Source organism: Lichenostomus cassidix, chromosome Z, assembly GCF_008360975.1.
Source record: "Lichenostomus cassidix isolate B80296 chromosome Z, HeHo_3.0, whole genome shotgun sequence".
Classification (NCBI taxonomy): domain Eukaryota; kingdom Metazoa; phylum Chordata; class Aves; order Passeriformes; family Meliphagidae; genus Lichenostomus; species Lichenostomus cassidix.
The window spans coordinates 50,909,414-50,937,294 of NC_139511.1; the positions used below are offsets into that span (position 1 = coordinate 50,909,414).

The 27,881-nt window shown below is 40.7% G+C and overlaps 2 protein-coding genes across 3 annotated transcripts in view; one reads left to right on the forward strand and one right to left on the reverse strand.

Annotated features, from left to right (window-relative positions):
* The window catches only part of CERT1 (ceramide transporter 1), an 80,313-nt gene extending 57,336 nt beyond the window's left edge, over positions 1 to 22,977 (reverse strand). Inside the window, exons 1-2 of one of the 2 annotated variants that reach the window (XM_085042783.1) lie at positions 22,638 to 22,977; positions 19,125 to 19,259 (exon numbers count right to left, since the gene is read on the reverse strand). In XM_085042783.1, coding sequence (XP_084898909.1) covers positions 19,125 to 19,259; positions 22,638 to 22,733 — 231 coding nt within the window. In that variant the 5' untranslated portion in view covers positions 22,734 to 22,977. The remainder of the gene's footprint in view (positions 1 to 19,124; positions 19,260 to 22,637) is intronic. The other variant, XM_085042784.1, reaches the window with a different exon arrangement.
* Positions 22,978 to 23,207: 230 nt separating this feature from the next.
* The window catches only part of POLK (DNA polymerase kappa), a 39,439-nt gene continuing 34,765 nt past the window's right edge, over positions 23,208 to 27,881 (forward strand). Inside the window, exons 1-2 of the mRNA XM_085042786.1 lie at positions 23,208 to 23,336; positions 24,705 to 24,874. The gene's annotated coding sequence lies outside the window, so the exon portion shown is untranslated. The remainder of the gene's footprint in view (positions 23,337 to 24,704; positions 24,875 to 27,881) is intronic.

Genomic DNA, 27,881 nt, shown 5'->3' on the forward strand with positions numbered 1-27,881 from the left:
CAGCCCAGTTACGTATTGCTAAACATGCAACTGAGCCCAATGTTCCCCACACCCTTGATCTTTGAAAGCCATTCTTAAAGACACATAACACAGATGCAGCTGAATACCTTTTTGAATTTGAACAGAAAGAAAAAATACACAGAAAAATAACTGCAGGAGGCTAACAGCCACCACGATAAAGGCTAGTGACACAATCTCAAGGACCACAAATATTGATGCCAGATGCTAAGGACAAGTCTATGCAGGTTAGGAGTATCTTTTACAACACATGGACCACTGTGCCAATACATTTATCTTGCAGACTAAAATACTGCAGATCACTCATGAAACATTCCACAAAAGAAAACCTAGATGCAAGTTTCATTTGTTGTCATGCACACCATTCCAGTGTTAGTGAAATTTTTCTCAAAGAATTTGAAAACCAGAAGCTACTTACACATCACAAAAAAACCTTCTCTTTTTCTGTTTTTAATATACTAACAAAGAAGAAAAGCATAACAGAATTCAAATTATCAAATTAAAAGAATGAGCTAGAAAGAGTTTAACAAAAGTACATTAAAAAACCAGTGAAGCTTAAAGCTTCATGTATTTGGTCAAGCATCTGCATGTAAGTTCAATTTAAAGAAATTTAAACTTCCCATAGGAAAAATCTTCAGCAACTGAAAGAATTTACAACCAAGTCAAACAACTGTAGCTACTAATTACCTAATACCTGACCATCTCAAGTTAATTAAATTCAACCAACTTTCAAAACTGGTTCTATATACTGCTTTGCCTTCACTGAACCAGACAACATAGGGGTGTAGAAAAGGACATGAGGTTGTTTGACCCTGGCTAGATGCCAGGTGCCCACTAAAGGCTCTGTGCTACCTCCTCAGCTGGGCAGGGGAGAGAGAATATGTTGAAATATTCATGAATTGAAATAAGGACAGGGAGGTCACTCACCAATTACTGCCCCAGGCAAAACAGACTTGACTCAGGGAAAATAGTTTAATTTATTACCAATCAAATCAGAGTAGAATGATAAAAAAAAAATTAAAGGCATCACACTCCTCCTTACCAGGTTCAACTTCACTACCTATTTTCCTCTACTTCATCCCACCAAAGCACTGCAGGGCAACAGGAACGGGATTTGCAGTCAGTCCAAACATCATCTCTGCCACTCCTTCCTCATGCTGTTTCCCTGTTCCAGCATAGGAATCCTCTCATGGGACAGAGATCTCTCTGATCTTCTCTGACATGGCTCCTTCCCAAGGACTGCAGGTCTTCATGAACTACTCCAGCGTGGGTCCTTTCCACAGGGCACAGTTCTTCAGACACAGCCTGCTCCAGCACAGGTCTCCTATGGGGTCACAAGTCCTGCCAGCAAACCTACTACAACGTGGCCCCCTCCCTCCACAGGGCCACTGGTCCTGCTAGGCGTCTGCTCCAGCACGGGTTTCCCACAGGGTCACAGCCTCTGCTGTGGCATGGGGCCCTCCAGGGACTACAAGTGGATCTCTGCTCCACCGCGGACCCTCCATGGGCTGCACGGAGACAAGTTGCTTTACTGCAGTCTCCCCCACAGGCTGCAGGGGAATGTCTGCGCCAGCACTCAACTATCTCCTCCCTCCTTCCTCACTGACCTCCATGTCTGCAGAGCTGTTGCTCTCACACATTCTTAGTCCTCTCTCCCAGTCCCTGCCACACAGCGGTTTTTACACTTTCCTAAGTGTTTTATCACAGAGGCAGTATGCCATCATCACTGATTAGCTCCACTTTAGACATCAGAAGGCCCATCTTGAAGCCAGATAGAACTGGGTCTTGTGATATATGGAGGCAAGTTCTGTCATCTGCACACAGAAGACACATCTGTAGCTCCCCTGCTACCAAAACCTTGCCACATAAACGCAATACAGGTCATCAAGTCTTCTAGTCCATGTCCCTCTTCTTCAAGCTGTATTGTCTATATTATTATTACCATATATGTAAAAGGTGTTCATGCTTTAGAACAGCAAACTTGCCATGGCATTGTGTCATGCTTATATGCCTGTTGCCAGTCACTGCTCTGACAGGTCCTCATTCAGTCATATGATGAGGGACATATATCTCCAACAATCACAGATATTCCAAACACCCAAACAGAAAGCGTAGAAAGATGAGCTATCAAAGTTTTTCCTTACATGATTCCTCAGCTTGATCTCTCATTCTCTTAAGTCTTTTGGGAGGAGTTATAAGCAATTACATCGTATGCGATTAGAAAGACTTGCCAAAATTCATCTTAAAAGCCTGCAGCACTAATGATTCCACACTTCCGTACAGCGCACTTCAGTTCACAACTATCCTTGGTTTTGCCTGCATTTTGTCTCTAATCTAAACATCTTCTAATGCAGCTTAAGACTATCACTTCTGTTCTTTTCAAAGGCAGGTTCATATACTCCCCTTCTTTCCAAAGCAGCTTTTAATATACTTGAAAATCCATGGCTTGTTGCTAAGACACAGAAAGGAAATGTTTTCTCTGAGGTCCAGCTAAAACTTTTAAATACTTTTCTGGGCCATCTACTGCATACACACTTCTGCATTACATGTAGTGAAGACAGTAAGCCATCTACAGATTATATATATATAGACTTGACCAGCCAATCAAAGGAGGGGATTGTCCTGCTCTGCTCTGCACTGGTGCCGCTTCACCTTGAGCACTGTGCAGTTTCAGGCACCACAATATAAAAAAGCCATAAAGCTATTAGAGAGCATCCAAAGGAGGGCCATGAGGATGGTGAAGGGTTGAAGGGGAAGCCTTAAGAAGAGAGGCTGAGGACACTTGGTCTGTTCAGTCTGAAGGAGACTGAGGGGAGACCTCATTGTGGTCTCACTGCATCCTCACAAGGGGAAGCTGAGGGGCAGGCAATGGTATCTTCACTCTCATGACCAGTGACAGGAATTGAGGAAATGGCATGAAGCTGAGTCAGGGGAGGTTTAGGTGGGATATCAGGAAAAAGTTTTTCACCCAGAGAGTGGTTGGGCACTGGAAGAGGCTCCCCAGGGAAGTGGTCACAGCACAGCCTGTCCAAGTTCAAGAGAAGTTTGGACAATGCTCTCAGGCACATGGTGTGATTCTTGGGAGTGTCCTGTACAGGGCCAGGAGTTGGACTCAATGATCCCCATGCACCCCTTCCAACTGAGCAAATTCTGTGATTCTATAAATCAGGTCTAGGGTTATACTCCACTCACTATGCAGTTCCATGTTATAAAAAAAACAAGCTGATCTGGTGATCCTGTTACACCAACTTGCTTAAGAAAAAGAAATAACCACTAAAAAGATTAAATATGCTTCAAAAGGAAGTTAAGCCACTGGTATGTGATCTGCTCTTTACCTATTTTACATCCTATAGTACATATTAATTGCCTGCTTTCCACATTTTTGGCAACCGAAATAAGCGTTTATTATCCTTTTCCTCTGGTTTTTTTTTTTGTTTGGGTTTTTTTTTTTTTTTTTGGAAAACATGCTTCACTGTAAGAACCCTGAATTAACCAAACACAAAAGACAAATAAATCACCTGAATCATGTGATGTGCTCTTTTCTTACCACAGAACAAAACAGGTTTTTGTTCATTAACTCCCTCCTCAACCAGTAGGGAGTTCACATTTCATTTTCACCAATAACTTGGTAGACTTCTGTATGTAACTTTTTGGCATCATGTGTGACATTCTCCTCCCCCCGAGCTATAGACAAAATTCCTTGGTTTACCTCCAGCTGCAAGTGCTTTTACTGTTTTCTGTAGCTGCATCTAGCAGAGACCACAAGCGTTATTCACAACTTCCCAGGTCTGTTCTTTATTTTTCTAACATTCTCATCAGACTAATTTGACTCTCTCCTTTATGCTTCCCGGAAGTTTTTCCATTTCCTCTCACTTCACTTTCTTCCTGTAGACCTCAACTCATTTAATTAGATCTCATTTTTTCTGAGATTCACTGTTTCTAGACTAGTGTTCCCTTTCCCCTTTATGCTCAGAAGCTATTATAAAATGGTACAGTTCTTAGCCAGTCACATGACAGGACCTTGAAGGATAAATAAGGATTTTCATCTGTAACAAGCTAAGGACATGTGCTGAGGCCAGGATATGTCCTAATGACCTTTCACAACCAAGATAAGGCAAGAAAGAGGAATGTTTTCGTTATGCAGGGAAACAGGAAGCAAGCAGGAGGTCACTATCTATCTTCACGATTTAAAGAACCTTGGAGAACATCAGCTGCCTTTTCCCACCCTGCGGCAGTCTCAAGCAACATACATAAATTGAGAGGGCACTGGGGAATAAAACCCAGATCAAGACACTTTGAATGGGGGCACCCGAAAACATTTTCAAAGCTGTGTTGGACAGACTTAAGAGCCTGCGGCAGAAGCAACCTCTGTGTATGTAAAGACTCCTTCCTGAGCCCACATTAAAAAAAACCAAAACCAACAAAAATCCCCCACAGCTAAATCATAATTCCATGCAAGAATATGCTGCAAGAAATAGGCCTCCAGCATCCCCAAACACTCCTTCTGTATGACTCCTAAACTTTCTTCTAAGGCACCTCCAGATAATCCTGCAGAAACAGAGGCAATTCCAAGTATCCAAGCACCCTCGATCTTTTCAAAACCAGTGGATACAAGCTCTTAAATTCTAAGCATTTCTAAGCAAGAACAGTTTACATGAGGAAACACTTACTTGGCTACAGTTACTGAGGAAGTCGGTAGCCAGCTCAGGTCTCATGAGTCATAGTTCATTGCATTGCCACAAAATCCTTCCTGCTATACAGCTGTCAAGCCTGAGGTATTCACAAAACAAGCTTCAGAGCAGTATCAGCTTGAAAAATACTGGTTCAGGTGCTTAGGGCAAATCACACAGGAAAGATTAAGTGTTTTTATCTACTTTATAACCTTCAAGAGTACTCCAGAGAAGGAAAAAAAACCCAAACCTTGAAGGAAGAATCTTTTGCTTGCTCTATCACTACTTCAAATGGTGTTAATGGCATTTTGTCCTTTCCTTATAGAGGATAGACAGGGTCGTTCACAGCAGATACAACTCAAGTTCTGCATATTACAATTATTAAAGTTCACTTCTTCTCCTATTCTCATTGCAGAACTGAAACTTACCTAAGCTGAAATTATTTTAAAATTTTGAAAGTTTTTCTTAAGAAAATCCTGAGCTGCAAACTAGGACACAAGACAAACAATAGAGGCCTATGGAAAATGAAAATGACAATTTTTTAATTCTTAGACATTAATGTCACTAGCATGAATTCAAAGAAGCTGTCATCTAGCCTAAGCTGAAACATGAAACCTGATGTTCCCCCTCTGCTTCTCTTAGTGCAATTCAAAGAAAGTTAACAGAACTTCACATTCTTTTTCCCAAATAGGTTTGAGTATGGTGTGAATCAATAGTTACCTAATTGAAAATTGAGAAAACAAACTCAAGTTTTGGTAGCCAAACTTCAGGTTTTTCTTTTAAAAATAGCCTATGCATATATGCCTTATATCAGAATACCTAAAGCTATTAAAATGCTAATACTCACCTTTTAAGAAACAAAAAATGCCTTACCTAAGTAAAACTGGCTTAAGTGAAGTGTTATGCATGTATTTCATCGATGCAAGTGCTGTAACTCATGCCTACAGATTTTTTTTTGCATGTAGTGTGCATAGGGACAAACCACCCCCCCAATAACTTCTTTTCTAATTAGAATACAACTTGGTGTGTTCTGACCTTTGCTTCATCTGCTGAGGAAGTGCCAAAACACCACTTTGCAACTCTGATGTCTATCTGCAAGCATCTTCACATTAATAGGCCTGTAAATCTTTAAAATACAGCAAACTTCACCAGTTTCAACTTAAATACCTCTTATAAAAGTAGACATGAAAAGTTATACCCTGGAAAATGAGATACTAGCCAGACTATGACTAACGATAACCAATGTTTCCAGCTCAAGAGAGCTGAACACACAGATTTTCCCACGTGAACAGTGTCACTGTCCTACAATGCAAGGTACAATTTATCTGCTGGTTAGTTTTTCCACCATTCCCATGGAACTCAGGAAAAAGTGTCCCTTTGGCACTGTTCTTCAACTTCCTGAAATCCTCTAGTTATAAAGTACCTGAACAAACTACCACATCCTCCTCCCCAAAAAACATATGTTCAGAGCAGTTACCAAAAATCTACAGATCTGCTTATTTGTTTTCATAGATCGTTCAATAGGTTCTGGACCTGGATGTTTTCACTCCAATGCCAAAAACACCTCTATCCTCTCAAGTTTTCAATACAAGGTTCAAAAGATCACTCCAGGATAATATGGATAGGACAACAAAGAACAGAGGGGAACAAGCAATGATCAGAATGCAATAAATGGCATCTATAACATAGTATTACTTTTGAACCCGACAGAAGTTCAAAGGAGGACTCTATTCACCTATCAGCAAGGAAACCTCCTCACAACGGGAGGCAGAAAACTGGACAAAGGGAGACGTGCATGTGACAACTTAGGAGGCAATGGACAAAACCATTGTATCCTATGATAAAAAGAGAGAAGGCATAACATATGATCAGCTATAGAAATACGATGTCAAGCACTTTAAAAACTAGTTTACCTGATGGAATAGAAAAAGGGAAAGCAATGCAATGTAGCAGGTAACTAGATTAAATACAGGAAAAAAAAAATCACTCCATGGTTCTCAGTAAGCAGCATGCATCAAAGCAAGAAAAGCACTGGAGTTACTGAGAATTAAGGCTAACACCAAAGTGCGTACTTTCACTGTGGGAATAAAGGAAAAAAAGAACCTATTTGACACCAGAAAAAAAAAGTTATATGAACACATTCTACATGTACCTACACTGAGGTGCTAATAAAGAACTAGACAAAAAGTTTGAGATTTGTACTGTGTGGCTGAAAGAATTGGTTTTAAAAGCACATATGAAATCTGAATTTCAGCTCCCATGTAAAACCAGTTCAGAACTGGCAAAGGCTGTGATTAGTTAACTAGAAAAAAGCAAGTGAAAAATCTCAGCCAAGTTTCAAAAAGTGCACATCTTAAAATAGTTTTTCGAAAGCATTTAATTCCTGACAGATCCAAACTATGAAAAAATTATGTCCCCTGCTTCCAAAATGTAAAATGGTTGAAAACATGCTAACTTATGAAAAAACATTGAACAGAAAGATAGAGAAATGAAGTACCATTGACATGATCTTAAAATTGTATTCTAGGTGGTGAATAGTACATAAAATCATCGATGGAAAAATCCTACCAGCTGATTCACAATATATGTTTTACCAAATAATACTATGCCAGGATTTTACCAGACAAGACCAGTCAAAACACTGTCTTTTATGCCCTATTAAATACTAAAGAGTAGTATTTTTCAAGTTAGTGTACTTCTGTCCAGAGTCACTGAAAACTTCATGGGTAAAGATAAAGAAAGGGAGACCACTCCCTACTGCCAGGAGGGTCAAATAGATTTGACTTGGAGAAAACTGACTTCATTCATTGCCAGTTAGAGTAGGACGGTGAGAAACAGAACAAAACTAAAAACACAGGCACAGGGGGATCAGGAATGAGGGCTGTGGTCAGTTGGTAACACTTGATTCTGCCACCCCTTCCTCATGCTCTTCACCTAGTCCAGCAAGAATGTTACCTATCACTGCCCTTCTTCAGGGTAAACCTGTTCCAGCATGGGTTCTTTGTTGGCTGCAGCCTCTGTCAGAACAAATCCAGCTGCCATGGTTGGGTCCTAAACAGGCTGCCATGTAGTCATCTGGTCTGGTGTGGTCTCTACACAGGTTACACAAAAATGCCTGCACAGTGCTCTCTTCTACAGGCTGCAGAGGATCTCTGCTCTGAGGCTGGAGCATCTCTTCCTGCCTGCACAGCTGTTTCTCACACCTTTTCTCCACTCCTCTCTGTATCACACACACTGCTTGAGCAGCATTTTTGCCCTTTAACTCTGTTTACCTTGAGGTGTCAGCACAGTGGCTGCGAAGCTCAGCTGCACCCTGCACTGGGTCCACTGATGCTGACCATGTTCTGTTCTGTGTGGGACAACCTGGAGTCTCCTCACACAGGCTGCGAGGCAGACCCCAGTCCCAACAGACACACTCACTGCAATCACAGAAGCTCATCAAGATCCTTCTGTCCCTATGACTCATTTTTGAAGACATTTGGTTTTAGAACTATCAATATTGAAGTTACTGAAGTAATTAATTTTGCAATTATTATTATTATTGATATAGATATTATATCAATATCTATCCTAGATCTAAGTCTCAGGCTGGAACAACTTTAAAAAAGCATTATATTTCATTGCTTATAATACATTTTATTAAAAATGTACTTAGGTCCCAAAGGACATCGCAAGTTCAAATTTCCTTTATTTTTAGTATTTGCCCCCTGCTGTCCCAAGAAAAGCCCAGTAAATCAAAAAACCTGTGGAATTAGGGTCCACCAAGAGTCACAACACAAAATTCTCATTTCCCTTTCTTGAGTTCCAAAATTCAGTCAAAACCTAACAGAAACACAGGACTACCATGTCTTGCCTTTCCTTGCTGTAGTTCTTAAGCAATGAGAACCCACTTTTTAGTTACATTGGCTGTATTTTTTTTTTTTACATTTATTCGTACTGTATTTTTTTTAATGACAGTTCAGGAAAACCTTATTGCAAACAAGCAGGTAAACAAGACACTATGCCTATTGAAAGAGTGATAAATCTTTAGGAGCAAAATATGGGATATCTAATTGCTTGTTCATTACCACATTAAAAAGAAAACTTCTCATAACAGCATATGTACACATGTAGAAAAAAATCTTGCCAAGAAAATAGGCTTAAAAATATAAAAATATTTTTACATTCTTTGCTACTACCCAAGTACTCCACTTCAGGTCTTTAGTCAGGATATTTTCTTTTCAAAATAGCTTTCAACAGTTACTTTTCTTTTAAATAATGGTCTTCTCTTCCCAAAACCTAGCTAAAGTAGAGGCCAGTGTAAATAGAAGCATGGTAAGCAGAATTTAGTATCAGTTTGCTAGCATGGTATGCAAATTTACACTTAGCTTGGTATAAGCCATTGCAAAGAAGCTCTCTCATGGGAGAACCTCCCTTTTAAGTGTGGATCAAGTACACATTGTATGTTACTTTAGCACTGAAAGCACATTTACAACTTGAAACCTACAGACCCGAAGCATAAACCTGATCAATCTGGTTTTCTGCACACCTGCCAAAGAGGTTCAGATGCAGAAATAATAACATAAAAATAATTTTAGTATTTTTTTTGTGAGGAATCATCCATCTTACAGGACAGTATCTTACAGCACATGATTTTTTAAATTAGTATTTTATCAAATTATTTCCCTGTTAATGAAGTGGAGTTAGTACCTAGTATCAAGTCATGCTGTATTGGCTTACATGTAAACATACCTCTGACACTGCTATTCTCAAGTGCCTACTGAAAAAAACAATTACTTGTACTAGCAAGACCTAGAGTATAACAAATGTGCACTTGAAATGTTAGCTAAACTTTAGTCAAAGACATGGAATAGCACTGTATTACTAGAAGAAAAAGGGCAAGACTGAAAAAAATTGTAATCCAGGATGTACTTGGAGCCAACATCCTTAAGTGATCTACTAGTGACTATGGATACATATAAAAGTTCCATGGATTAGTGAGTGGGTATTAGCAGATTTAGATCCACACTGAGAGAAATCAGGCTATAACTAATGGGCCTGTCCTGTTTAAACACAGTCTGAAGAACTCAAAACTTGGTCTAACTCATAAAACTTACCTTTAGAGCTAACTATCAGTTACAGAAATGGAAGCATACATGTTATTGCTTTGGTGAGAGCCAAGTCAAAGTGAGTCCCCTGCAGAAAAACTCATACGATACTACTCAGGTTTTCACTTGAAGCAAAATATTTGCATTATCCGTCAACAACGTGCATCAGCCGTGGAAAGAAAAAAAAACCAAGAGAATTATACCATAAAAAAATATTAAGCTAGAATTGTTTAGAAATCACTAAGTTGAACTTCTCAGGAATCCCATCAAACACAGCTAGAGTTATTAATCATGAAGGAAGCCAACTTTAGAGAATGCAGAAACACTGAGCCACTTTTTTGAAAGTTTATTTTTATTGGACAGTCAAACATAGGACCAGAAATCACACTCGCACTGCTACACTCCTAAAATAACTATTTGTGTATTGATTAGTTTAGTTGTATCTCACACGATGTACTGTAGTATGGCACAGAAGACCCTAAATTCTCACGTACACCAGCACCAGTACAATATGGATTTCACAAGAAAACCATGAACAAGTATCCAGAGAAGGTACTCTACCCTAAGAGAAAAGCCATGCTTCACAGCACTGCATTGAGCTGACAGATAGAGATGTGAATGGAAATTCTGATTTGAGGAAATCAGTGGCATTTCAGCTAGAACAGAGGCCTGCTGTACCTGCAAAAGCAGCATACTAAGACTTAAGATTAGCTTGGTTTGAATCCAAACATAAACAACTTAACAGAGTTCAACTGTATAAGCATTTCTATAAATGCAATTAACATCATTAGCAACAGGACTTAACACTAATTATGCAATTCCCAGTCCTGATGTGATCTCCTTATCAACTTGTTATGAAAACTGGCTCTATGAACCAGACCTTGGTACCAGGTGTCTCTTGTTATGATATAAAATTTAAGCATGAGATAACAAAGACCTTGAAACTATGGACACAGATGAAAAGCAGAGGCCTAGGACCATGAAGAATTCCTTAATGGTGAAATACTGGTCAGTCAAAAATGTAACCTCCACAGCTGGGAAGGTTGTTTTTGCTCTTGGCAGCTGCAGTTTAAAGAAAAAATCCAAACAGCTGAGCAACAGGGCAAGGAAGCAATGTGACTGCAGCCTGGGAAAGGAACACCTCTCCAGCATCACATCACATGCAGTCAGGGTCAGGAATCTCAATCATTTTTTTAAAACACGGTTACAAAAGATCCAAATTTGGCCCTGTGTGTGTGTGTTTTGGCAAAAGATGTCTACCTCAATTCTGCATCTGTCCTGCCATCCACCTCTCCCCATCCCTCACTGAAGACGTCTTCAATTAGGTTACCTTTGCCTCAGCAACTAGGACCATCAGGAACAGAGATATCAGGCTAGAAAAAGGATACTTGTTCCATGGTACTGCATAGTTACAGACAATTTAGGATGTAAGTCAGATATAAGGCCGACTACTTTGAATAAATAATGATAATGATTAGCGTGTAAGAACTAATGTATAGCAATAATTAACAATGTGTAAGAACTAATTAAAAGGACAAGGCATGTTGCTAGTGAATGTCAGCCTAAAAGCGTTCATTCTAAAGTTTAAAATTGACCTGAATTGTCAGTCTAAACTGTCATCACAGCTACTTCTAATTCTTTTTATATATACATATATATATGCATTTGGGTACATACATATCTATATATGCAAGCATAATTAGTTTTGAAAGAGCTGAAAAAGAGCGCTTAAGAAAGAGAAACACTTATCCTTAAAAGACAGCAGTTTGAAAAGCTTCAAGAATACCTTAGACACCAGTTATAATACAACATCAGTTAAGTACCTGGAGACCTGCGGTAGCAGTAAATTCTGTTCCAACTAGTCCTCATAACTAAGGAATGATGGACTTCAGTTGGGAGGAAAGACACATCAAACAGATTTAACAAGTGGCTAAGTTGGGCACACTATTTGACTGAATTCACCTTCACTAGAATTCAACAACGACAAGGGAAAACAGCAACTATTCCATATGTCTAAAGGAGGAGGTAAGAAGACAAACTGGGAGATGAAGAAAACAACACTCAAGCAGTCATCTATGACAAACTATTTTGAATGTATGAACAGAGAGGCCGGTTAAGCTAGTGACTTCAGGAAGCACATAAAAAAGAGAAGGCCAACTGCAGTTGCATATAAGTAAATAAAAAGTATTCTGACCTTATAGCTTAGTACTCTATGAATGCATATCCAAAAATGAGGTCTAATATTTTACAAATCCTCAGTAAAGCTGTTGGAAATGTCATTAATGGCTATCACAAAACACATCAGATAATCAACAGCAAGTTGCCTAGGAGGACCATTGAGCAACACTACAGCCCTGAAGGGGGTGATGAACCAACTATATCCATGAACAAGAAATCAGCTATAAATCAACCTTATGAAAATGCACAGAAATTCAGGTTGAGCAAGACTAAAGATTGCAAATGCCATAGAAAAATTTGCTGGGTCATGAAATTTTAGTTTTAATACCTAATGCAAACACTGAAATTATTTAAGACTAGGTATACCTCTGTGAGAAATGCTCCACAGCATGAAACTGCTCCTATATAAACCACAGGCACAAATTATGACCCTGAAGTATATGTCAAATAATGAAGAGAGTTCAAATTTAACCATGTTAATAAAAAAGTCATGTTGGGGGAATAATATTCTCACTGATAATAAGATGACAGAAATACTGCTGGATTACAGCCCTAATTTCAAGTGTGTGGTAACATGATTATATTCAAGACCAATTCTTCAGCAATATCAAGTAATGCTAAAATATTTGGTTAATGTACATTACAGATTTATTTTTTTTTACACCCTAATCATTACAGAATCTGCATCACAGTAAAAGGAACAGCCTCACTGGGCAGATCCAGATGTGTATTTTTCCATTTCTGACTTAATTCTCCAATACACAATACAGAAGAAATAATCCACTTCTCCACCATGCCAGGTAGTTGGTTTTTGCTTGACACAGATATTAGCACCTTCTAGAACTTTGATATATACATACATTTTCACTTCACATTAACTCATCAATGGCTGGTTCAGATAATTCAGAGGCATACACAAATTTGTACAGAGGATGTGAATGCTAAAACTAATTGTCGAGGACAATCCCATATTTCAAGCAACTTCTGCATGCTGCACCAGCAGCAGCTCAGTGTCATTATCTCCTAGGTTTTTACTCCCTTTCCCTTCCTCACTACCCTGTTGCTCTTTGGCATTTTCCTCTCCAGAACAGAATAACCTCGGGCCTTTCACATATGAGTAAGTATTCGTAAACACATTTGTCTCTGTTTAGAATATCTGTTTCCCATTTAGCCAAAATCTCCCACCAGTCTGGATTTACCTACTTGATTCAGACATACACCAAAACCTAACAGTACTAATTGCCACATGCCCTAAATAAACCCCGACCTAGTTAGGGTTTGTATTATATGTCTTAGTCATAAACTCAGGTCATCTTTTTAGTAGCAACTAAGGCTGGGGAAGCACTTTATCAAATTACAGAAAATTAATTATTCAATTAAATGCCCATCATGTCATACTAAAACAGATTGTTTTCCAACCTCAGACAGTTTGAAACAATATTTTCCCAAACAATTAACAATTACTACAAACTTGCTGCTACTGTTTCTGCCCAGGGCATGGACTTATGGCATAGCTTTTTTAATAAAAGCTTTCACCAGCTAAAACCTATCAGTTCCCATTCAACTTAACTAGCAACAGACTGCAGCAAACCTATCAGTAGATAAATCTGCAATTACAGCATGCTTTGATCATAAGCAGGTATCAAATTTTGAAACAGTAGCTAGAAAAAAGGTAAATCCAAACTTTATCCACATCAGTCCTCCAAGTGGGCCCACTTCTGTACCACTTTTATGCACTACCACACTGACTCCACTGAGTCCTGTTAGATTTCACATTGTAGAAAATGTAAAACAAACACACCAATATACTGTTAATGTCAAGGTGAATTTTTGAAAGCCTATTTTGCAAGGCATAATTCTTCACGCTATTATTTCTCTAGCACTGATGCCTCCTTCAATTAAAAATACAGATCTTTATTATAAAAGTTAGAGATTTGTAGGGTTCCTGTGAAAAACACTTTTAGGAAGGTTCTGCACATGTTTTAATTGATGAATGCAAGAAGCATTTTCTGTTAACTTGGCAATCTATTTTTAAAAATGTCAATCTGTACTTCCTCTCACAAGTGCCCAGTTATTAATGGTGGTCAGTATCATACTATAAATAAAACAGAAATACTACTAGAGTGAGGAAAGGCAGCTGTTCAACTAACCATATCTTTAAAAAGTGGAGTAAGTTTATTTTTAGTGGCTGATTACTGAATACAAACATGTCACTCTCTCTTCAAACTATATATGAGGAAATGAGAAATTTAAAATTGAAAACTGCCAGTTTAGCTTTTTCATGTACAGTGTTCTTGTTCTTTTCGTAAATTGAAACTAACACATGTTTATATCTGCCCTAATTTATAAAATTAATATTTATGAAGTTCTTTACAACAACAACTTATTACTACTTATGGGGAGAAAAAAGGTAAGACAATTCACTAAGCTGTCCTTCAGACAGACTTTCCTTTTCTATCTTCTTGCTTGTCATGAGCTCCAGATATTCTCAATAGATACTCAATCCCCCCCCACCTTTTAGAAGTTCATTGTGAAGATAAATTGTTGGCCTGCAATTTGTATATTAATATAAAATGTCATTACTGCTTTCATTAAGCAACTGTGCCTTCCAATTGCTGTTTCTGGAAGAAAAAGATCCCAAACAAATTAGTTTACTTAAAAGTATCTCCACTATGCAAGCTGAATTTATTGCTCAGTCCTAGTTCGGGCATTAGACAGAGCTGTCTAATCATCTCTTTACAAAACAATAAAAACGAAGTGTTTTAAAACTGCAAACGAAAAAACCAATAGCACTTTTCCATAAAGGTTTTGATATGCATACACATCACTGCAGCATAACCAAAGTCAAGGAAAATCATTGCATCACAGCGACTGCACCTTGTTTAAGCAACCAAACCAAGATCTTTTTCTACATAAATAATACACACAGGAAAGAAGAGGAATGCCAACCACTGGATTAAAGCAACATGGTGAATAAACACAGTATCAGTAGAAAAGCTGAAGTCTTAAGTTGGAACACAAGCCTTTGGAACTCTTCCTGCATAGGCAGTCACCTCTGGTGACAAAAAATACAAAATTCACACAGTTTCAGCATTCTTAAAACCTTATCAAGCTTTACAATTCTCTAAGTATTTTTCAAGATCCACCATACAGATCCATAGAGAAGAGCTATCCTGACCAGGCAAATCCTTCCTGAAAAAAAGCCTTAGAATTCATCAGATAAACACTTTGCTGTTAAGAATTTTGTAAGGCGATTTGAGAACCTATTAATATAAATTACTACCATGATTAAATTAGTGCTGGCCTTCTTCTTAGGCTGCCTGAAGTGGGGGCAGAGCATAACACATTGTTCTTGACTTATCGCACTGTGACTACCTGAATTAATGCAAGTCACTCTGTACACCAGTGGTGATGGCACAGTAAGAATAGACACAGTAATCAAGGCAAACACAATACAAGCTTACGGACCAGTTTGCCTGAAAGTTGGACTTAGAGCTCTATCGAGTATTTTCTTTTTGTTCCTTTAATAACACAGGCTAGACCTTCCAACTCCAAAACCAAGTCCCAGGGATCCACACCTACAGGACTGCCATGAACATCCATTCTTAATCATGTACACAAATTCCCCACTGGAAGTTTGATTTCAAAAATGAAAGAACTACAAAGCTTTAAAACAAAGAAATGTACCCTTAATAAAGACCAACTGGCACTGACTACCACCAAAAGGAGTAATTTAGTATGTCCAGGCTAGATTAATATAACAAAGGTTAAGTTTGTCCATACGTGAAATTTTTATAATATCCATGATTTCATCTCATCCATTGACGCACACACCAAACTTTTACCTCCAGTTTCAGCCTCCAACCTGATATAAACCAATTAAATACCTCTGAGGTATGACAATATGATTCTGCGCTTGAAACACATAAAAAAGCTATGCTACTAAGTTTATTTGATGAAAGAAGACTAGTTAAATTAAGGGGAGAGATGAGTGTCTTACAAAATATCCCTGTAAAATTATCTATCAATCCCTACCCAATGCGATACAAATGACAAAACAAGAGCAAAGGCAACTGTCGGTTTCTGCATACAATATTCACGTCTCAATTAATACTGTGACTTATAATTAAACTCCTCTTCATTGTAGAAAGTACAGTAAAACTACTCAGTGACAGCAGCTTTCCAAATTTATGCTTACACATTAACAACATGTGGACATTCTATAATAATAGTAGAATTAATTATGCATCGAAACACATTACATTCCCCACTGGATTCAAATATGCACACCTAATCCAAGTGCCTAAAAGAAATCTTCATGAAAATCCAACCACCCTTTCCTACAAGGGAACCCTTCTTACAAGGGAGCATTACAGTCATCAATGCCACCTCATACTACTCTCATCCTGCATCATACTGATGGAAACCAACTGAAATACTGAAACCTACTGAAATAGAACAGGTTAAGATAGAAGTAGTCACTACGCGACTGTATCAGCAAGATCACAGGAAACTGAACTCACGGTATGGTGAAAGATTGTTGAAAAATAGTGAAGATTGAAAAATATTAAAGATTAGGATCTCAACGACATCAAATCAGTGCAACTGAACGTTAAGCAAATAAGGAACCTGACTTCCCCTCCTTACCAGTGTAATCACAAGTCATTCAGTAAAGAGTAAGTTCCACTGACAGCAAAGGTAGTTTTCACACATTATCATTCCAGCACTTACTTTATCAGCTGTTGGTGTTCTCCTATGCATTCAAATACATGCTAGAAAGCTTACAGTTAGTGAAGACATTACAAGAATACAGAAGTAAAGATCAACTATGCACCTCAGGAAGAATGTTTCAAACATTTATCTTAGAGCATAATCAATTTTCAATCGAAAACATTAGTTAAAAAAATACAATATTCAATTTACTACTGAACAACTATCAAACCAGAAGCATTGATCCTAAAACTGTCTTAAAAGTATAACTTCTGAAAAATAGAGAGAGAGAATAATTGTAGGACAGTTTCAAAAGTATATTTCTATAGCCTAGAGACATGAAATGATCCAATAGCATTTCTCAACTTTTAAAATTGACACAACAATTTTAATTACAACTAGATACAATTAACAGGAATTTACTAGCTTTCAGCAATGTCATTTGTAACCAAAATCAAGCAATTGAACCACCAAATACACTCACAAAGCATGAGCTGGAATGAAAATGCAACTAAAGTATCAGATTAACCTTTAGAACTGTGGCTGCTTTTAATTCTTTCTCAATGTATTCAAGAAGTTCAAGAACTTAAAAATAAATGCACCAATTCAACTCCAAGTTACCAGATGTAACAAGTGCCAGAGAAAAGAAGAAGAAGACTGCCTGTAAGAAGTTCCACTGTTGCATACATCCTAAGCTTGCCAGCTTTCCTTTATAAACTGCAGTGCACCAAAGCATTCCGGCAACAACGGCACTATCACTACAACCTCTCACTCTACCCCACAGCTGGAATTCAGGCTGCTGAGATGTGCTCTACAATATGCTTGCAATGTCCTTTAGCAACATCCTTGCTATCACCTTCTTGTCTCTGCCTGGTTGGCACGCTAAGCTCTTGTTAGTGAATTTGAGAGATTTTTGGAAGTTCTGATCATAGGCTCAACAGGCTGCCACAGGTACACCATAGTCAGAGCTCCTAGAGACTGTCATGCACAATAAATTCCTGATTAAGCCGCATCTTGAGGAAGTTTCAAAAGTTCAAACAGTTAAAAAAATAGTTTAAAATACATTACATGATCTGTTCAAATTTTTACATGACTGTAATACTTGTCGGACACCTAAATGTAAAAATCTTTTCACAAGCTTTTCTCCAAAATGCATATAGCTCATGTAATCAATCCAGTCCTTTTTTTTTCCCAAAATGCGATCTGTTTAATAAAAGTCTATTTTTAAGCTGATTATTAGTAAGCATACTTCTTGTTTGTTACCCTTAATTCACCTTGAAAAAACTCCACGTATTTGGTGGAATAAGAATAAAAATGCTAAGATTTAACACTATTACTCTAGGAATTTGTGTGCTACATGGAAGTCCAGCTATTTTTACTCTAAATCACATAACTGGACTGACTATTTAATGGTATTACAGAAAGACTACAGCATGCTTTTTGACAAGCATTAGTCATAATGCATATCGTAAGTCTGAAAGCCAAAAAAGCAGATTATTTCCTTTATCTCCTAAGGCAAATTCATCTTCATAAGATTTCATGGAATCATAACGGTTGTTAAAAAATTCTAAAGTCATCAAGTCCAACCATCAACCCAGCATCACTACCACGTTCACCGTTAAACCACGTCATCAAGTGCCATTTCCACACGTTTTTTGACACTTGCAGGGATGGTAACTCCACCACCACCCTGGGCATCCTGTTTCAACGTTTTACAGCCCCTTCTATGAAGCATTTTTGATGTCTAATTTAAACCTCCACTGGCACAATTTATGGGCATTTACCCACATCCTGTCACTTCCTACATGGCAGAAGAGACTGAACCTTGCTACAACCTCCTTTCAGGTAGTTGTAGAGGGCAATCAGGTCTCCCCTCAGCCTCCTTTTCTCCAGGCTAAAAACCCACAGCCCCCTTAGCCACTCCTTGTAAGACTTGTGTTCATTTATATGTAGGCTCTTTATTCTTACCAGTTTATTCTGAACCTGCTTTTAGCATTAGACAAAACCAGCAACACACTAACTTGTTCACAGAAAGAAGCATTGAGAAGAACACTTTTTTTTTTGAAACCTACAGAGTTGTGTTCAGAAAGTCAAGAGCCATAACCAAGGAACCACTACCCTCTCTCTCAAGCAAAGACTGTGAAGGATGGTACCTCCTCTGGGAAGCTGGTCTGGGCTCTTAAATCGACCCACAGAAAAAACTTTGCAGCCTTCAGAGGCACACAGTCTCTCTACCCACAAAACTGTCTAATATGAGAAATTAAAAGCTGCTTGTCAAAGCCACAAATGAAAAGAGTTTGTTTCCTCATTAGGAATTCCTTGCCCTGCTCCACACTGATGCCATTAACCGTCATAAATAGATGACCTAGTAGAATTTGCCATACCCATGTTTGCTTTCACCAGATACAAACATATAACACCTCACAACATGAATGATGGCAATAATGAAATAGGTACTTACTGTAATCTCAGCCTTGCTTAGACAGATAGAGCCTCTGCAGCCATACTCTGTTTCATCTTCAGACTTGTAATAACTGAGCGTGTTGCTTTTCAGAACTACCCATCGATCCTGCCACCCATGAATGTAGTTGGTCCACTGTAAAAAAAATTTCCAGAGATCAGCTAATGGAAAGACAACAATAAAAGAAGCATGATGGATATTTTCCAGGCTTTCAAGCACCCGAAGAAAAAGGCAACTTATTTTTACAAATTCTTCCCAACTGAGAACTATTTTCTGCTCAGAGCTCCTAGAAGAATTTTGAAAACTCCTAAAGCTACGAAAACGCAGATGCTTCAGAGGGTCAATAAGATGACAGTTGTCAAAACTCCAACTGCATTGCCAAAGCCAGTTAAAATAAAGGTAATAAACATACTGATAACACAAACTGAGGAAAGCAGGGAGAGGGAAAATCAAACATTAATGACTAAGGTGAGTTTAGACACCTGATTTAAAATCTGGAGGTAGGCCAAAAGACTTAAGTGAAACATTGAATCATTTATTTTATATAAAATGTCATATAAAATTCTCTTCATATAAATACAAACATGCCGTTATCCCCCAGTACAGTAAATACCTACTGTAGTGCCTAGAAGACTCAGAGCTTAAACAATTTAATATTGCCCATAGATAGCGCAATTTTAATTCTACCTACTTCCACTAAGAAGATACTTAGCAGAAACATCCAACCATATTTTTGCTGTTCAGATTTTTCTAGGGACTCCACATTCACACATTGAATAAAACCAACATTTCAGGAGCAAATTCTAGATTAATTCTAGAGAGATCTAGTAAGAAGTGACCAAAAGTTCTGATTACCATTTTTATATTTGCAACACCTTTCTGACAGCACTTTGTAGAACCATATGAACGCCACAGAACCCTCTGACACTGACAGAAAATCAGGATTATTCTATAATTCTGGCAGTACACTGGTACTCCTAAATCATGATGCAAATTCTATAAATTTGATAAAAAATAGAAACAAAAGCACTGAAAACAATCTTATCATGCAAGCATTTCTTTGATTATGACAAATATTCGTTGACAAAAAGCTCTGGTTAACATTTACGTCTAACCATTACTCATAATTTTATAATATAAAAAACAAGGGGAAAAAGTCAACTAACAGTCTTGTTTCCACTTTATACTACATGCATTAGTTAACATACATTCCATAATTATATGTCAACTCTAGTAATAAGATGACAAGGTCCAAGGAAAAAAATTATAGCTGAGAATTTGCCAACAATTTTCAAATGCAGGCAAGACCTTGATTTGCTCTCCAGATACGAAGCCCTTTTTCTTCTCTTAATACTTCTAATTGCTAAGTACAGCATTATTAAAGAAAGCCTCAAGTGTCCTTAGTGCATGAAGTGGTAGCGTGGAGCTATATTAAGTGGTCATGGAGACATATTATTCCTGCCTTCCTTTTCTCCTCTCTCATGCTCCCAGCTCCTCCCAAGATGTGAAAGGCAGAGTCCAAAGTTATCTGGGGAAAGAATAAAAAAGCAAGGGAAAGCACCTTTCCTCCTCTGAAAAAGAGAAGCATATATAGCAGTGAATCTTGCATCTGCTGTTGCAATCAAAGTTTGCTGTTGCAATCCAAATATGCCATGAATTAAGAGACTCCTTAAACTATAATTGGGTAGGCATGAGGTTTTGGCAGAGAAAAGACCAGTGTTTTTCCAAGCATCTAGATTCTCGTGCTTCCTGAAAGCCTCTTCCACACTGAAGTTCTTCCTTTGAATCCACCTTAAAATCATTAGCACGAAATACAATGGAAAAAAGCCTAGAGCTCCAAAACATTTCAAAAGACCAGCAGGATATACTTTTAGCAAGTTTCTCTTACTGAATTACTCCATTTCCTTTAAAGCTTTTCTCTTTACTGAAGGGCAGAACTACTGAAACACTACTAAGCACATAGTGAACTGCAGCCTACTTCTATGATTTTAGAACTTAACTATACCCAGTAAGTTCTTAAAAATGGGTATTTCCTTAGTATAAAGTTCAGTATGCTACCATTTCATTTTAATTAGTTTACCTCAATTATTACTGAGGTATCAAGTAACAAAAGGTAACCCTACCCCTCAAATATATTCACTGCGACAGGTTTCGCCATACTTGACTATTCAGATTAAATTCCGTGTTCTCACGGGAAAGAGAGTTTCTGCTAGACTCAGGGTAGTCATCCAGAAAAGTAAAAAGTTTGCACGTACTTCAGCTAGAATGTCTGAAGTCATGGCTTCACCTGCTACGCCACTGAGAAAGAGCACCCGGATTTTCTACTTAATTTGCTAACATAAAAATTAATTACATCCCACAAATTACTTCCCTTCTAACGATGGAAGCATCTTACTCAAGGAAAACTTTGCTGTGAAAAAACCGGAAACAAAACAGAAAAACTACACCAAACAAGAATCCCATATTGTAACTGCTCTAGTACCATCTCTCATCCGTCTCATCCCCTCCTTCCCCCATGCACTACTGGATAAAATCCTACAAATGATAGAAGAGATCCTTCTTTTCTCCTAACCATTCCTCTTATCTCTAGGGTTTGAACCATTTTCGGACTGGAAGGAGTTCACCAAGTCCCCCACAACAATGTGAGCTCAGTTACGGCTGTTTTCTACGGATCCAGGGCAGTTTAAGGTCTCTGTATCCCGCGCCTCCTACGTTGACTTGTGCCAGCCTTATCGCGTAGGGCAGGAAAAAGAATTCAAAATATAGTGCTTTAACCCTACCGATATTTCAACATTATTCTGAATATACTTTCTATGATAAAAAATACAATATCTGTATTCAAACTTAGTAATTCAGTACTCAACGCCAAAGTGTTTCTGAAAATAAAATTTCCCAGTATCAACCGACACATGCTCGGAAGTCACCCAATTTTCAGCGATAAAAAGAGAAAATAATTATGGTTATTTTTAAAAGGGGAAACAAGCCGTAGAGCCATTTTCCTTTTCCTCTCCTCCCGTTATTTCTTGCCGCAGGAGTATTTCGCTGCCCTGTTTTGATACTTGCACTAAAAGCCGTGCCCGCTCCTCAGCAGTCACCACCGGCGGCGGGTGCCTCCGGAGCTCCCGGGCAGCCGCGACACCCAGGCCCGGCGCCGCTCCGGCCGGAGCCCGGGGCGCGGGGGAGACGCCCTCCCGGAGTGGCTGCCGGAGCCCCGCGGTGAGCGGCTGCCGGGCTCGGGGGGCGGCGGGGACCGCGGCGCTGCCCGGGGAAGGGGTGCCCCCGGGCGCGGGGGGCGGCGGGGCTGAAGAAGGGGGCGCCCGGCGCCGGCGCGGCTCAGCCTGGCAGAGGCTGCGCCGTCAGGTGGCGGTGCCCCGGCCGTGCCAGCGCCGCCCGCGGAGCCGCCCGGCCCCCCCCGCCAGCGGGCCCCTCGGCCCGAGCCCCCGGGGCGGTCGGCGCTGACAGCGAGCAGGGTGGGGGGCGGCAGGGCGCAGGAAGGGGACAGAGGCGGCTCACCTTGCTGAGCACCCCGCAGAGCTCAACAGGCAGTCCGAGCTCGGTCTCGGGGTCCTCCTCGGAGCCGGAGGAATTCCAGCTCTGGTTGTCCGACATGGAGACCGGAGCCGCAGCCACCGCCGAGCTGGGAAAGAGCCGGAGCGGCCCCCGCCCACAGTAGCCTCCTCCTGCCGAAGGGACCGGAGCGCCGGGCTCTACCCGAGCGGGTACCGCCACCGAGCACCGCCCACCCCTGCCAGCGACCGGCCAGCCACCAGGCTCGCAGCCCCGGGCTCCCCTCGCCGTAGCCCCGCAGACCCCGCCCGCGGCCAGAGCCACAACACCGGAGCGGTGAGGGGAGGAGGGGCGAGCGCGCGTCCGCCTGCGGGCACCCGCTTAGCGCGCTCCCGCCGCCGCCATTTTAGGGGAGGCGGGCGCGCTTTAGCGCCATTCATCGGCACCCTGCCGCCGCGGTGTCCCACGGGAGTTGTAGTTCCACCCCGCGCGGCCATGAGCCCGGGCGCCATTGCGTCTCTCTCGTGCCGCAGGGTGTGCTGGGAGATGTAGTCTCTCTCCTGTGGCGGACGGCCGCCATCTTGGATTCACCGTTTGGGTAGCGGCTGCGGCGGGTCTCGCCTCAGTGCCCCCGGGGGAGGGAAACTCCGCTGCCAAGGGCGACGGTGCTGCCCGGGGCGATGTTTGCGCTGCTTTTGCGCGGAGGTATTTACTTTTTCGTTAGGGAGGTGAAGCGTGTCTCCGGCTCTGCTTGCTTTCTAGGGCGAGGAGATACAGCCTCTCTTCCTCCCCTCAAACCGGCGGCACTCGAGGGAAGCGGGGACAGTTGCGGGGGGAAACGCCAAACTTTTCCCTGCTCAAAGATGGTGGAAGGGGCGGGAGATGCTGCCTGCTCTGGGTGAAATGTGAGGGGAGGGCGGGCCGTGCGGATCCGACCGGGTTCTGCTCCCCCGGCGGGAGGCAAAGGCGTGCAGTGGGCAGAGCGATGGGGCAGAGCGATGGGGCACAGTGATGGGGCAGAGCGATGGGGCAGAGCGATGGGGCACAGTGATGGGGCAGAGCGATGGGGCACAGTGATGGGGCACAGTGATGGGGCAGAGCGATGGGGCACAGTGATGGGGCACAGTGATGGGGCAGAGCGATGGGGCACAGTGATGGGGCACAGTGATGGGGCAGGGCGATGGGGCACAGTGATGGGGCACAGTGATGGGGCAGGGCGATGGGGCACAGTGATGGGGCACAGTGATGGGGCACGGTGATGGGGCACAGTGATGGGGCACGGCGATGGGGCAGAGCGATGGGGCAGAGCGATGGGGCAGAGCGATGGGGCAGAGCGATGGGGCACAATGATGGGGCACAGTGATGGGGCAGAGCGATGGGGCACAGTGATGGGGCACAGTGATGGGGCACAGTGATGGGGCAGGGCGATGGGGCACAGTGATGGGGCACAGTGATGGGGCACAGTGATGGGGCAGAGCGATGGGGCACAGCGATGGGGCACAGTGATGGGGCAGAGCGATGGGGCAGAGCGATGGGGCACAGCGATGGGGCACAGTGATGGGGCACAGTGATGGGGCAGAGCGATGGGGCAGAGCGATGGGGCACAGCGATGGGGCACAGTGATGGGGCACAGTGATGGGGCACAGTGATGGGGCACGGCGATGGGGCAGAGCGATGGGGCAGAGCGATGGGGCACAGTGATGGGGCACAGTGATGGGGCACGGCGATGGGGCACGGCGATGGGGCAGGGCGATGGGGCACAGTGATGGGGCACGGCGATGGGGCACGGCGATGGGGCACAGTGATGGGGCAGAGCGATGGGGCAGAGCGATGGGGCACAGTGATGGGGCACAGTGATGGGGCAGAGCGATGGGGCACAGTGATGGGGCACAGTGATGGGGCAGAGCGATGGGGCAGAGCGATGGGGCACAGTGATGGGGCACAGTGATGGGGCACAGTGATGGGACACAGCGATGGGGCAGGGCGATGGGGCACGGCGATGGGGCAGCGCTCGGCATCCGGCTGCGAGGTACTGCAGATGTCCTCTCATCCATTGATCAAACTGCTCTCTAGTTTAGGGAACGAAACCGTGATTTCTTGCTTCAGACTTAATCTGAAATACGTGTTCTCGTCGATACTTATGGGTGGAGATATATTTATAGAAAGGAAAAAAACCAACCCTGTTGAACCTGTCACTTCACGATTTGTGGGCAGTGGATATAGTGGTTTGGGGGAGGCTTAAGGTTTGTAACTCATGTCCTTTCTCGTGATTTCTTGGGCGGGGGGAAAGTGTGCTAAATAGTGTTGGTTGAGGAAATTTCAATTTTGCAAGATATAATTCCAATTATATTGCTAAAGAAATGCTGCACAATTCTGTATTCTCTCACCTCCTCCTTATGACAAATCATTGGGTGATTTTCATGTGTTGAGCTGTTTGAATGTTTCCATTGAGGGCTTATTATTTTTTGAAAGAGCATTGGCACAGCTACTTATATGCATTCTCTCTATGTAGTAGCTAAAAGTTAAATAATATTCGTGCCTCCTCAAAGTCTCAGATATAAAGATATTTACAAGTGAATGCAGAACTGAGGGTGATTCAAAAGGCATCATCATTGTCCAAAACTACTAGAGATAAAGAATTGTCTCAGACATCTTAATATTTGTGTAGTCACTGCGATGTTCAGGAAAAAACTTTTATAGAAGTCTACTCTGAGTGCTGCTTTAGACAACTTTCTAATATATAAAACGTTGCCAAAAATTATGTTCTTTGATTCACTACATGTTTGGGAAGAAACCAAGTGCAATATTTTCTCCTTAGCATTGGTTTCAATGCACTGTATTTGTCAAGTAAGCTTTGTACATATTGATATGTATGAGAAGAATTTATAGTTCTTCTTTGCAATATGTTGTTGAAGCTAGTTGGTATCACCTGTAAAGCCAGTTATGTTTTCCCAGTTAAACTCTAAATTAACTTCTTTTCAGGAGGGGAGCAGAAGCTGCAGAGACATGTCTGAACAAGTTCTTTTAGCAGTGGCAGTGGTGTGTACATAGATATTCCCTGTCATGCTTTTGATCTGAAACTGTTCACTTAGTTACAGAAGTAGCTTGGCTTTTTTGTTGTTGTTGTTTGTTTGTTTGTTTTTCCCCCATCATAACATTGAATCAATGAAGTGTTATGAACTAAAAATGCCTTGGGTAGATATTTTTTCAGGTGGTTCAACAAACATATCTGTCCTTTTTAGACAGAGTGTTTGTTTTGATTATTAATTCTGGCTGGCATTTTACAAACTTTAAATGAAAAAATACTGGATTCTAAAAGGTTTGCCTTTTCAACTTTTCATGTAATGCATTGTCTGTGCCAGGTAATAGATTTATGTTTACATCTGCCACATGCTCTTAATGTATCCTGTTTTTTAACACAGCGTCACAGACTTGTTTTCTTCCAAAAACTGTATTGGGATTGTGAATACCTTGTGTAAATTACCCCTTTTTTCTAATCTTATTGCTCTTTTTAAAAAAAATATAACATGCTGTCTGTTGCTCTTGATGATGTCAGGCCATCCATATCAGCAAGTAAGAGATGCTGTGGGAGCAGATTTATAAAAGAAAGATTTAGTGCTGAGGACTTGAAGTTCTTCTTACACATGCTTTGAGATGTGTTTTCTCCAGACTACAGTAGTTTGATCCCTCGGAGGGCACCTGCATTAACAATTGTCATTTAGCACGTGTGCTCTGGAAGAGGAGTCTTCCAGTTATGTATAGTTTGAAAGGAATCTGGTTTGCCTGTGCGAAGACTACTCTGGGATGCAAACCAAAGCAGGGGAAATTGAGAAAATCAAACTGATGCCCAGATGTACTGACTTTTCTCTAGCTCTTTCTAAATATTTTCTACTGCAACTTTACTTTGTGCTTTATTGCTGTGCTCGTTCTTTCATAGCAAGTGATCTTGTACTCAGTCTGTACCCTTCTAGTGTCTTAGGGATTGCAAGAAGTTTACAAATTATTGTTTTAGGTAGAAGTAGTCATCACCTTTGTTAGAACAGCAGAACAGATAGTATTGTTCTGTATTGTTGATATACTACTTGTAATACAAAAATGGGGGCATTTGATTTTACTTCTAGGCATGTCCATCATAATAAGCATTTGCAAGTCAGTAACTTTACAAATACCTTTATTTTTTTCTTCTCCCTTTTTGTATATCTTTTTTAACACTGCCATACCTTCTATTGTAGGGTGTTCATTTTATATTTTAAAAACAGAGTCTCCATCACTTTCTAGTATGTTCATGGTTACCATTGTGTTTGTTCTGAAATTTAAGACTTTTTCTTAGAAGGATCCTTAAAGGAGTTTTGTTGTGCCACAAATTAGCATATTGCCTAATAGTATAGGCTTAGAAGTATTAATGATTCAAACACTTTATTCTAAAACAATTTTGCTCTCTGTGAATCATGGCATTAGGGTTTTATTTCTAAGTGAAAAAAAAATCCCTAAAAGAAAACCTTATATGAATCTGTTGGCACTAAACACATCTGTAGAAGCCTGGTTCCAGATAACTACACTACCTCGGGTATAGTTTTTACTGATGAATGTTCAGTTCCTTCTTTATTTTTATGAATTAAATTGCTAAAGCCTTTGTTTTCAGTAATGAGATAAAGACTTAGATAAATATTTCAAATGAAAAGGTCCTGTAAAATACTGTACAGAGGCAGAACAAGTTACCATGGTCCTTTGCCCTTCAAATAAACTCAGCTGTTCTAAAGACATGAGGTTTTTTGACAGAGAAACTGAAAGTGGAATTTAGAACAGAATTGCATTGCATCTTGTCAACAGAAAATTGATAGGGGTTGAGTATTCCACTTGTTTCACTTGTGTTGCTCTTCATATAAGCAAAGGATTATTCAGACAGTTTAGTGAATGGCATAAAATACATATTTTGACATTTATTTTTGAGCATTGTCAGAAGCAGTCTCTATTAACTCTTTACGTTCAGTGTAAATTACTTTTTAAAAGGATGGATTTGTCTCTAATTTGTTATAACTTAAAGTCAGTGAGTACACAGAAGACAATTCTATGGCTTTGTTTTTTTCAGCTAATTCTGGGTGATTGTATGGGATCTGTGTTTTTGTAAAACGCTGAGTCAGCGGCTTCTTGAAAAATTGTCTCATTCATCTGTGTCAGCTTGAGCTCTTGGAATTTTCACTTCCAAAAATTCTGGCCCAGTTTTCTGTTCAGTATTAATTTATCATGTGT